This window comes from Erpetoichthys calabaricus, chromosome 18 (assembly GCF_900747795.2).
Source record: "Erpetoichthys calabaricus chromosome 18, fErpCal1.3, whole genome shotgun sequence".
Taxonomy (NCBI): Eukaryota; Metazoa; Chordata; class Cladistia; order Polypteriformes; family Polypteridae; genus Erpetoichthys; species Erpetoichthys calabaricus.
Window position 1 is genome coordinate 86,303,149 of NC_041411.2, and position 13,069 is coordinate 86,316,217.

Consider the following 13,069-nt stretch of genomic DNA (forward strand, 5'->3'; position numbering starts at 1 on the left):
ACGTGCCAAGTGAGAAGACTCACCATAACGCTGAAGTCACCAACGCAATGTTCTGAAGTCCTTCACAAGTGCCAAGGTGAAGACACGCCCTGCCCATCACACAGCTGCTCTCCTCTGGGGTTTTATTTAACTGGGCAGAACGAGTCACCATGGCTCTGCCCTTTAGAGTACAAGATGGCACCAAGGTGTCACCCTTAGGGGGGGGAGAGTGAATGCCAGCCAGCCAAACCACTCGTGTAGCACTCACTAAACTGAAAATTCTACTTGGATGGACCCAAACTGAAGCCCACCACCTTTCTTCATGAGCAGAGGCATTGCGGATGTGGAGAGCAGCCATTACTGTTTGAATGCGTTACTCACACTCGGCATCCTCTTCCCGTCCCTAATTAGTCTATCAGACACCTTTGGATGGCATTAGTGCCACTCATCTGTTAATACAAGAGGGTCTCGAGAGGTGAACTGAACCTGAGCAAGACAAAAAAGGGCATATGGGCACTCCTTAGTGCCCATTTAGAGACACCAACACTTGCAGGGCTGCCGTGCTCTTCAGTACCCACACTTTGTCATCATCTGGCCAGTGCTCGGAGGCTTTTACCGTTTCACCCTTTTCTTTGAAACTCCAAATCAAAGGCTGCCATCTTTTTGGTGAGGGGAAAAAAAAAAAGGCTAGAAGAATCGTTTTTGAATTGGCACAAGTGAATAGTATGTGGGACACTATTAGCAACCCCAGTACCCCAATAATTGTTTTTGGCTCCCCAGTGTGTGTGTACAAATGGGCACCAAACACCAAGGCACTCAGCACAACATTTTATTGGTCCATGAAGAGACAGAGAGACAAGCGTGCCTTACAGGACCAAAGCTCCACGGTGGCTTAGACCTTTACAGACATCAGGCGCCATTCTCAGAAGTTTCGAAGGGCACCTTCACATAGTAATAGGACTAAAGACTGTGGCACTCTGCACCAGAGGGCACAGCTGACCTTTATAAAATGGACCACAAAAACGACAACTACACCCACCGCTGCCCACCTATTTTACCAGCTTCAGCAGTTTCTTTATGTCTTCCTCAATGTCGATGGTAAGGAACTTCCGACTGTACCGCTTAAATGGGACGCCATCGGGGCCGATGAGAAACTTTTCAAAGTTCCACGAGATGTCATTCCGGCACACGGGACTCCACACAATGAACTTGGGGTCGGTCATCAGGGACTGAGGGTCATCGCTTGGGAAGGGCAGCATCTCCTTCAAGTAGATGAACAGCGGGTGTGCACCCTTGCCATTGACCTCCACCTTCTCAGTCAGGCTGAAGGTGGGCACAAAGCCACCCCCTGGACGAACGTACTTGAGCGAGTTCAAGATCTCCTCCTTGTTGCCATTCTCCTGTTTAACAAACAAACAAGTTAGCCAGGACAAGTTGAAGAGTCGACAGGAATCTAAGAAACAGTCCCGTGCCAGTCAAGTCCCGAGTTTCTGCGGCCTCCTGTCCGTCCGTCCGTTTTGGGGTCAACCCAGAAATTAAAGCTCAAGTTTTCCAAACGTTCACTGGAATACAGCGGGCAGGAGTTTTACAAGAAGAAGGTTCGCCTTCAGTTTCTTATTTTCGCTAATGAAGTCACCACTAACTAACTGTCGGTCCGACTCCGCCGCCTTTTAAACTTTAAAAATTTCTCCACACGTCGGGTCTCTCGCACTCCTGCGCCTGACGGGACTCTTCACCCACACAGGCCCCGAATCCGAACTGCTGCCTCCTTTAAAATGTCAAAGCCTTGGAAAGACGAAGCGGACAACACAAGCGGCACCATCGCGGAGAGCGGAACGGGACGAAGACGCCGCTTAAAAGAAAAAGCCGAGCGCGCGAACCCAAAGCCCGGAGAGCAGCCAGCCGTCTACGCGGTCCGGTCAGTTCTGGGGACAAAACGACGCCTTTGTGGGGGTAATTTGGAAAGAAAAGAGCGCAGTTCTCGTCACGCCCCGCCGAGAGCCAAGAAGACGCAAAGCGACATCTCCCGAGGGAGAATAACGCACGAAGGAAATGAGACAGCAGAAAATGCCCAGAACACGTGAACGCTGCCCAAGCTCGATAGGATGCCAGCCAGCTAAACTTCTTGAAAGGAAAAGGAGCCGGCAGAACTCACCTGGTGGCCAAACTGATTGCAGGGGAAGCCCAAGACCACCAAGCCCTGGTCGCCGTAGCGGCTCTGGAGCTCGTTCATCTGGGTGTAATCCCGCACAGTCGTGCCTCAGAGAGAAGCAACATTCTCCAGAAGCACCACTTTGCCCTTGAACTGGGACAGTTGCAGCGGCTCCTCCGTGATTAGCTGCTTCGTAGCGAAGTCGTAAATACTCTTAGCACTTCCAGCCATTTTCCTGCTTGATATGCGTGAAGGCAGCGCGCCTCTGTTTATGTAGACTGAGGCTGCGCGTCTTCTCCCGCCTACCAGAGGGGCGGGTCCGAGGCGCAGCTCACGAGCCTCCTTGTTGGTTCGTTCTCTCTTGGAACGATCGCGACGCGCGCAGGTGGGCGGTGCCTGACAACATTTTGAAGGCGTCAGTCAGTCAGCGTTAACGGAGGCTGTGGCTTCGCCGTCTACTCTAATTGGATTACTTGTAATAAAATACCCGGCAGCTTGCTCTCCAGTTTTCAACCTCATTTTAATATGAAAAGCTTCGTTACCGCAGAACGCTAGATGGCGAGTGCGGCGTTAAATTACAGGCCCCCCCGCCGAGCGCTTAAACCTGCCATTCTGGGCGCCGCTCGCAAAGCGCAGGTGGCAGCGGACGTGTTTGCCTTTCATACAGCGAGTGGCACTGTGTGGCGTGGTGTGCCGCCTGGTCTATGGATTATATAGCGCCTTTCTAGGCAAGCACCATGAAGGTAACTGCCCTCGATTTTTAACGTGAACTTCTTGATTGTGAGTTGCGAGTGTTACAAACGAGAAGGGGTCATTCCGTCCACCCAGCAGGCCCAATTTTTTTAAGCTTTCTCGGCTCAGTTACAAAAAAAGATGTGTGTCTTTTGTTCCCGATTCATATGACCCTTTGTTCACATAAGTCTCAAGTGCAAGTGTGTAAGGCGCTATAGTGATACATCAGGCCTCCAACGGGTGGACTTATCTGAGAAGCCAAGCACTGAGACGGCGCCAGCAGCAGACCCCTCGTTGTACTTACAGGTAAACCGGCACACCTGCCAGTGTCGCCTTACTAATCCAGTCTAGACGTCACCGTCTCTTATCTCATTTAATAACTGGCTGTCATGTCTTTGTGTCGCTCATTTGGGCTTCTGCTCAGACCCATGCCTGTCATAACTGCAACACAAGTCTTATTGACCAATAGGGATGCCAGGATGGGCCTGGGCATGAAGTCCGTTCACATGTGTGGCATTGAAGTCGCCCAGTGGAAGCCGTGATCACAGCAATAAAGGCCATTGAGGACTCTGATGAACGGGTTATTTATACATTTCAATGATCCAACCTGATGGCACTGCTCAGTGAGTCAGTTGTGGGGACTAAATGGCTATTTGTCATTGTGAAGTGGGGGCCAAGTTGGCATGATGGGAAGGGTTTGGTTTTTACGGGGCACGACGGGGCTGCCTTTACTGCGTGTCAGGCTGATGACTATACAGACCGTGTGTGTGTTAAGTGAAGAAGCAGAATTTCCTTTCTTTTTTGCCCCTCATCTGTGGAGGACAGAGCTCATGTGCTTCCCAAGAGCAGAATATTTGGCCGAGTTAAGAAATCTTCCATTACTAAATGACACGCCACACCATACAAAACCACAGAGGTCCTTTAATGTTTGTACAATTCAGCTTCTTGCAGCCAGGCACGTTCACAGGTCCAGTCAGGTGTAAAGATTCATTGGTCAGGGGGCTTCCCTGTGGATACCCCGGACAGCCTTCCATTTTCAGAGCCCAGTTAGTGACTGTCACAGCCTTTTTGTGGTTAATGTATTTGACTATTCAGGTTTTGCAGTGTGGCTTGTAGGTCTTGTGCTAAAATGAACCAACTAAAAGCCCTGACAGAGGCCAAAGGGGACCAGATGTCAGTGTGAGTGACCGAAACTCATCGGACACAACTGAGAGCTGGGTGGCTCAGCGCCCGCTTTAATATTGTCCAGCAGAAGCGTGCCAGCCTCTGACTCGGGTATCCTGGCTTTCTCCAGGCCAGCTTCGTCTCTGTTGTTATGGCGTGGACCTTTGGCACTTGGGCTGCTCTTCCTACAAATCCCTATGTGAAATGAAGTGGCTCTCTGGTGTTAAAGAGGCCACTGATTGTCTCCCTTTTGCAAAATGCCTTAAAAATAAAGAATTTAACAAAACAAGATAGGAGAGTTAAGTAACTTCACAACAGCCCATAATAAACACAGTAATACGGCCAATAGCTAGGGTGATGTTTTTAGATGGGTGATGGTGCGAGGAAGCTCCACAGAATTGGGTGACGTCAAGAGTGGTGACCAGCAGGGGGCAGTGCTGGGGCCGCTGCTGCTATTTTGAATAAGCAGAAATGATTTAGATAGGAATTTAAGGAACAAGCTGGTGATGTGTGCAGATGATACCCAGATAGATGGATTGGCAGATCATTTAGCGTGTGCTTTATTTACTACAGAGGGACTGGGGCAGCAGACCGGCTTGGGCAGAGTTGTGGATGATGACACGGAATGTCAGGAAATGTAAAGAATTACACATAGGAAGTAAAAATGGGAGGTTCGAAAATCAAAAGTACACCTTATGAGTCTATGGCTACTGTTATCAACTGGCAGACACTGTTGAGAGGCCATTAAGAAGGCTAACAGAATGCCAGGTTATATAGCGCCTTGATGTGTGGAGTACAAGTCCCATGAGGTTCTGCTCAGGCTTTATAACACACTGGTGAGGCCTCATCTGGTCTCCATAAAGACATAGCAGCACAAGAGAAGGTCAAGAGAAAAGCGACTCAGCTGATTATGGAGGGATACAGGGGATGAGTGATGAGGAAAGATGAAAAGAGCTGAGCCTTTACAGTGATGAAGTGGAGACCTGAGTGACTGATGGAGGGAATGAGTCCAGTGGATCGAGACGGGGACACTTGAGGGTAAATTTCACAGAAACATTAGGAACCACAGACACTTGGAATAAACGACCAAGCAGTATGGCAGACAGTAGGACTTTAGGGGCCTTCAGAACTAGACGTGATATAATTTTAGAAGAATGAAGTGGGCTGGAATGGTGAGCCTGGTGGGGCTGAATGGCCTGTTCTCATCCAGAGTGTTTGAATGTTCAATAAAATTATAATCTGGTGGGTGATCAGAACATGAGGAATGGCACTGGTGCAAGTACTGCACGTCTGATTTGCTGTGGCCCTTTCTTTATCTCATTTCTTCTTCTTCTTCTTCTTCTTCTTCTTCTTCTTCTTCTTCTTCTTCTTCTTCTCCTTTTCTTTCTTTGTTTGGTCCTTTACTTCACAATGGCAGCTCCTCATCTGATTGCCTGTCACTGCAAATGAATGCAGCCTTATTAGGGGGTGTGCCAGGATAAAGGATGGGCATTGGAATAAAGACACGGGCAATGCCAGGGGCTAATTAACCTCCTGAACAAGAAGGAAGTCACTGGGCTGCTGCCACTGGGATATTGCCACCTGGCTGGGTGGGCAGGGTGGCTGGCTGGCCACTTTTTGTGCTAACTGATGCCCACCTAAATTGGGTGGAAGTGAGCGAAGGGCAGGCTCCATTTCGGTTATGCAGTGGAGGACGGCATCTTGTTGGTCAGTCATTCCTGTTTAGGATCCTGAAGGAGGTCGTCTGAGGAGCTGCTGCTTTACGCATCCAACATGAGGACTATGATGGTCCATGAACAGAAGCAACAGCTGCTGGCACTGAAGAGGAGACTTTCAGAGCTGGCCATCCACCTCCTCCCGGGGCGCCCCAAACGCACAGATGAAGAGGACGAGCCCACCAGTGACCATGCTGAAGACACAGATGAGACAGAGAAGATGGGTGACTGCAAAGACCAATCTGAGGTGGCAGTGGCCATGCAGAGCCGAATGCAGGAGCGCCAACAGAACTCTGTCCAGCTGGCCAGTCCTGCCACGGCGGAGTGGTCCTGTTTTCTTTGAACTTCTTTGAACTTTGAGATGCTGCTCGCCCCTTTGGTTGGACACCTTGTTGTTGTTTGTGAACTCGTGGCTTCACCGCACTCAGCGCCAACATCGGCTCCCTCTTTGACACACGATGACCGAGGGGCCGTTTGGGGTTAATGGATGCTGCTGCATCTCTTGACAGCTTCAGGGTTGACCCATCACAGACAGCAAGCCTCTGGGGCACTTAAGACAACACTTGGCACTCTTGTGTGTCCTTGTGTCACTCGTATGTCTCTTGCTATTGTTTGGTTCCACACTTTTCCAAGGAAGAGCGCTCGCTGTAGCGATGTACAAGTTTGCTTCTTGATGGGGCACAGCAAGTGTTGCATTATTCCAACAAATTCGCCATTACTGCCAGGCAGCTCCAAAATGGAGACCTGAGCTTGGTTGACCTCGTCCTCATTGTCATATCCTTTGGCACCAGCAGAACACTGAACTGGACATTAAATGAAAGTGGGAGTTCTGGCATCCCAAACATGACCTTTATATTGTCTGCACCAGCCAGATGTATAGTCCGGCGCCAAACAGCAATTCAGATGGCGATCCGCATGCCATGGGTCCCGACCTGACTGTGTGGTCACTCATTACAGAGTATCTGACACTGAGCAGAAGTGACCGCGTGATCGACGTGACCAGGACATTCCAGTTTTTGTTTGGTCCTTTCCTGTAGTGTAAGGCCTATCGAGTGATCTGTCCAGATGACTTGGTGACTGTGAATGAGTGCCACTTGGAATTGCATTAAAGTGCCTCGTCATGCTTATTGCACAGAATTGGCGGCTCCCCGTGAAGCGATAAGGAGAGACGCTGGGCACGGCACGGGGTTGTATTGCGAAATGAAACTGGCTTGAGTTTCCTCTTTTCTTGTTTTTCATGTTCCAAATTGTGTAAGCCGAGAGGAAAGTTAAAAATGGCAACCTCACGTTCTCAGAGCCACCTCACTCTACTGACAGTCAAAGCCCCTCACAACCAACATGTGCGCAACGGGACTGTTTGTGTAGAATACGACTGGCACACCTCCAGACGGGCAACAATACGGGGCCTTTGTACACCTGAGGTGTGTCTGGCAGCTTTGTTTTCTCAGACACAATGAGGCCTCATCTTTGACAAGCTGATCCGAGTCTTTTTGCAGCTGTGTGTCCTTTGATGGCTCCAATATCCCCCCGGCAGATAAAAGGCCATCTGTCTCCTAACTTCCTATATGCAAGTCATGGCTGTGGGCGCGGCAGAGCCACTCGCTGATGAGGCAGTTTGACTGGCGGTGCCATGATGTGTCACAATCAGCAGGGAATTTGCCAGAGCTGGAGTCGCATTACCAGGCGCAGTTGAAGAAAGGGAGAGAGTTATTGGCCTGGACACACGTGAAGTGTGACTGTCACCGACTGTGTGGCCATGAAGCCACAGACAAATAACTCAGTGAAAATGTGAAGAGTAAAGACGCCCGTGGAGCGCACTAAATGCTGCGCAGCACATCACCATAATCCCTCAGAAGTGAAGCAGGCCTGAGCACACCTCCATGTTCCTTACTGAAGGCCCTCACTTCCAGTCCGTCCAGTCAGACAAAGCACTGGTCCTCTCCTGTCCTCTCCTCTGCTGTCCTGTCCTGTCCACTTCTCGGCTGAACTGCCCGCTTGTCTGCTGAGGACTGTGCTGTGGTTGGCCTCATCGGCTCAGATGGCCACAGTCTGCGTCTCAAGAAGCCAAACAGGTGATTGATGACTTCAGGAGGGTCTCGTTCTGCACGCAGCCCACTCTACATACATGGCTCCAATGTTGACCCTGCCCCGAGTATCAAGTTCCTTGGAACGCATCTTACAGAGGAGCCATAACTGATTGTCTGTCTCTCACTAAAACCTTGTAAGGTGGCTGAGGGACACAACCCTCCGTTCCTCTGTCCTCACCATAAGGAGCTGTGCAGCACTACGAGATGATGAGGGCAGCTGAGCACATCACTGGTGAGTCTCTGCCTTCCTTCCAAGACATCTTCAATAAACTGTGAAATGTCCCGCCGTATCCGCGCCCGCTCAGCCAGGCAGCCCGACAGCTTCTGCCCCCTTAATGCCACCTCTGACTCCTTAACTTGGTTTACATTTTAATGTTTGTGAATTCACAACTTTGATGTGTTTGCACTTGATTGTCGTTTGTTTTAAAATGTGTTGCATTTTACTTTGCCTTGCGTTGCTGCACGTCGGCTGTGGGCTTGAATTTCGTCTCCCATGTACTTCAATACGGCTGCCATGACACTAAGCACTTCTTGCCTTGGCTGGACAGTCATGTTTATCAAATGATCCTGTTGAAGAAAGAGACAGCAAACTAGCACTGTGAGCATTTAGTCCCCAAGTGCCACCTCTGGCCACCACTGGCATTGCTGCTTTTGGAATTTCCTTGAGGCTTAGTAAGTAAAGGAAGTGAAGGCCTCTAATCGAGAAGCCTGACTTATCACTTATCACCGATCAACTTCCTGTGCAGCTAAGAAAGTGACGCTACTCGCTTAGGGTCACACGCGGAGTTAACTCCTTTACGCTGACATGGCCACCTTGGAACTTGATGTTGGCTCTGCGCTAAGGTGACCACTAGAAGGTGAAACGACCACCTCCAGGTCAGGTCCAGGTGCTTCATAGTGCAGCCACACGACTTTGTCTTAAACGCTCGATGCCCCTGCCTGGTGCCCTGTGCTGGCTGGCATTGGCGCCAGCAGACCCCCGGGACCCTGTGTTAGGGTATAGCGGGTTGGACGATGACTGACTGACTGTTCTCAGGCCAGTAAAGCTGCTAATGGAAGTGAATGTGTAAACATAGAAAGTCCACGATTGGGGACAATGACCACTGCCTGGTCATCTCACCTGGTCATGCCTGCACCAGGCCTACATCTCTATGGCAAACCACCTCATCCCGCTGGCATTCCAGGTGTGTCCCATGGGGTGGTTTTCAACATATGAGAGCTGCTTGGGGTTTATGTGTAAAATACAAAATAAAAATGAACCTCAAACATCCAGGGTGTGTGTGGGTGAAAGTCTTAAGCTGTTCTTTACCCGAATGACACGCAACTCCTGGTGACGTCCATCGCTGGCCGTTTAACAACATTTTGTCAGGGGTTCTGTCAAACTCAAGATGGATGGTTACTCCTGCATACCTGCACAGTGGGGTGGTTCAAAGATGGCAGCCGTTCTAATCTCTGCATGACACCGGATAACCTGTTCATAATGTGGGGAGACCCCCGAGTGGATCCGCTGCTTCATAGTGCCTGGCCCCCGGTTCCAATCCCACTTGGGCAGCCTTTGTGTAAAGTTTCCACATTTTCCCTGTTCACACTCTGGCAATGCCAGGTAAACTCTCGCAGTCCACAGCCTGTACATCTGGTGGGTTGGCACAACTAAACTGATGCCAGTGAGCATTCATGTGTGTGGGTGTGCCTCAGATAGGCTGGCATTCTTACCAAGGATTTGTGGGGCTTTTTGTTACCTTGCACAAATTAAAGTCTCATTTCTCACCTAACTGGCATCCTTCGACTTCTTCTTCTTCTTCTTCTTCTTCATCTCTTTGACTGGCATTTTCCACAGGAGTTACCCAGTGCCATTTCCCCTGACTTTACCTGCCCTGGTTTGTCACATCCACTCTTAGGGTTTTTTAACTGTTCAGTTTATACTGCCAGCTTTTGTCCATCCTATGCCATCTGTTCCCCCTCTCACTTGACCCAAACATCCAGATGTGCTATCTAGCAGAGTGCAGCAGCAGAGAAAAGACACGTGGAGTGGCCAGGTGGGTGTACCTGGACGAGGGCACAGGCAACCACTGGGCAAACGTAGGGGGCCAGCGCTCCTCAGGCTCATGGTATTAAAATGACCAAAGCAGCTCCTCGCCCCCTTTAGACAAAGCACTGAGCTAATAAACAAAGAAAGGTAACACGACAATCACGTTAAAGGGCAGAGTGCCACCTAGTGGTGAAACAAGTATTAGCAGTGCCAGAGAAGTAGGCACACGGAGGTGTCAAATATAAAAGTCAAGATGGTGGGGCAGACACCCAACTTCCTGGCAGGACAGAGCAACTCAGTGCTTTTGGCATATACGTCTCCTGAAGCTGCCCCCCCACCTCAAAGCCTGCCCCGGGGGCCTTATAGAGAGGGAGGCCGGGCAGTGGGTTTCACTGGGGTTAGTGGCGTGTCTAGGTTCATCTTTATGACCGTATAACAGATGGATGGGTGGAAAGCTGAAGGCTGAGAGAACTGCATGCCATCTCAGTGAAGGTTTGTCATTCACTTCTTTGTGTCCCTGAGAAGTGCCTGGACTGTCACCATGCTCAGTGTGCCATGTATTCCTGTACACTTCTAAGCTATGGGCACCCTGGTACCAGAAAAAGGAGGTGACTGTGAGAGGCGCACTTATTTACTGAACTGTTGATCGTCTTTTGAAATGGGGGGACCCTCGGGTGCTGCGCCTGGCATTCTTCTGCCCGACTGTAGTGCTTGTAATGCTCATGCAACACAGAGACGGGACATCACAGAAATGTGAATCACATCAAATTTCTTAGTGAGTGAAAGATCTGAGATGTTGCTACAAACAGGATAAGATGTTAATACACGCGTAGAAAGGCATAACATACACCGCATCTCTGTTTGTGTGGGGACTTCCAGAGGATTTGAAAAATAACCACAGTAAGAATTTATAGAAGTAACCCTAAGCCTAGAAAAAGAATACACTTTCAAAGTCTGGCAGTGAGTAGACGACACGCTGCGGCATCAGGGCGTATCACAAATAAATATGAGAGTGTATGCCACCCACTAGACAACAGCAGCCATTTCTTTAAACGTATTGCAGCTTAAAGTGACATGGAAGTGCAGCAGGCATGTCATTCCTGCCTTTTGGGGTGACACTGGAGGTCTTGAATGGTCACTTTATCAGGAGACTGTTGAGCCGTCACATTGGAGGTTTCATGTCATCGGGTGTTTCATTGACCAGGCTGTAAGATGAATGGCCTGCGGTCTGACAAACTCTAAAGTGCTGTGGACACTTCTGGGCGAGTAAAACAAAATAAAACAACGTGACAGAAAATGAAAGTTAACTGCTAAAAGCTCAAACTAAATCAAAAATGAAAAGTAAAAATATCTCAGCGCCAGAGCCTGCTGCTCACAGTGGCTTAAACGTGGACACAGTAGTCCTGGATGGGGTGCCCCTCATGGTGACACAGGGCCAACTTTGAGTCACCGAGTCACCTCACATGCATTTTGGACCCCCGACTCAGGAGCCTGCCTGATTAAAATGGTGTCCCAGTGCCAAAGGTCCATCTGCAGCCGAGCAGGTCCTTCACGTTGAGAAGGTCCGTGCTGGGGATGTCATTGGCTGGAGGCCAGCACAGAAGAAAGGGCAGGCTGAGTGTTGTGACAAGAATGACACTTAGACATCGTAAGGGTTTGGGGCAGCCACCCGTATAATGTGTCATTTAAAGGTTGTGAGTTGTGCAAGCGGCTGAGTCCAAAACAGAACTGCAATATTAATTAAAAATGGCCAGTGTAGAAAGTGACGTCATCAGAGGCGCCAGAACCCGGTGGGACTTCCCGAGAATGGCCTGCAAGGGATCGAGAAAGACAGTTAGTGCACCCCGCCACCCCCTGGTCGGATGTAGAATTGCAATTATTCAGACCCTTTAGTTGACTCCTACTCACATGGCTGTCACAGTGTCCATCTTGAAGAAATGCCAGACAACAACCCAAAGTCCTTCAGACAAGGACGGGGAGGAGAGCTCTGAGGTGGCTCTCATGTCGCATTTGGCCTCACCACAGCCAGCTGAGTGTCTGATGGCACTTGGGCCTTCAACGGGCAAAGGTCCAGGAGGCTGTCACACTGCCGTGGAGGTGTGTCCCTGCGCACCTGACAGGTGGCCATGATTACTGGCACTGACTGGCCAACATCGTGTCAGCTGGTGATGGCCATCTCTGTCGTTTCGCTCATTCACCAGGTCAGACACATGTTCAAGGTGTCCCATTTAAACCCTTTGTTTTGCTTCATTTTAATTGTTGAGCTTTTTTTTTGGTTGTGGACTCAAAAATTCAAAATCTGATTTTTTTTCAAATCTTCAAATGTGAAGGCAGGCAAATGAAACAGGGGCTCATCTTTCAAATGGGATTCCACAGTTACAAACCAAGACTCAGTGATGGGTGGCATGCCAGTCCTTTACACACCGGGCATATGTAGGACCGGCAATCAACTGAAACCTGCACATCTCTGGGAGAAAAACTGGAGGAGGACACAGGGAGAAGGTGAGAACACCGCGCAGATCCAAACCCTGGGGTCAGGGAGGTAGAGCCCTCACCAGTAGGCTGCCCCCTGCGTCACTTGTGACTTGCACTTTAGGGCCATTTGAGCTTCTGTACTTCATTTGTATTTCATCCACTTACGAGTCGTCCTGGGAAGTGGTGAAATGTCCCTGCTCAGATAACTCAATCGGTGGCCCATTGCTAATTCAAAGGTCGGCTTCATCTTCTTTCTGCTGTTAAATGATGCGTCTCTAAATGTAAATCTATATATAAACAAATATGTTCAGTTATACTTTCTGGAAGGTGCTTTGATGAGTCAATACCTCCAACCTCCTTAAAATGAAGCTCACCAATCTGTCTTTACTGTGACTTTTATTTGGAATAGACGCTGTGACCAAGCCACCCATACGTTACACAGGCTTGAGCTCTATGAGGTCCCTCGTGAATAACAACTTCCACACACTGCCAAAGTGCCTCCAGCCCATGCCACGATCTCAAAGACGCGAGCACTTTTGGCTGAGGACATTTGCCACTTTCAGTCTGTCACTTGAAGCTCTACATCATGTCTGGCCACCAAACTGCACCTCCTCAGCTTTACTTTGTCTCCACCATGTCCAGGTGGCTGGCGTGGGGCCATTGAAGCACTCCCAGATATTTGAGCGACTGGTATGGTGGTCACTTGCAACACTAAAGCTTGGCAGTCAGAAGCTGT

The 13,069-nt window shown here is 49.6% G+C and overlaps 1 protein-coding gene across 1 annotated transcript; it reads right to left on the reverse strand.

The window, feature by feature from the left end:
- Window positions 1–792: 792 nt before the first annotated feature.
- Window positions 793–2,392, reverse strand: LOC114668672 (glutathione peroxidase 1-like). Its single transcript, XM_028824544.2, has 2 exons — window positions 2,135–2,392; window positions 793–1,379 (listed from the first exon to the last, which is right to left on the reverse strand). Exons 1-2 carry the CDS (start codon window positions 2,360–2,362, stop codon window positions 1,029–1,031), a joined length of 579 nt encoding a protein of 192 aa, XP_028680377.2. The 5' UTR covers window positions 2,363–2,392; the 3' UTR covers window positions 793–1,028.
- Between the last annotated feature and the right edge of the window lie 10,677 nt (window positions 2,393–13,069).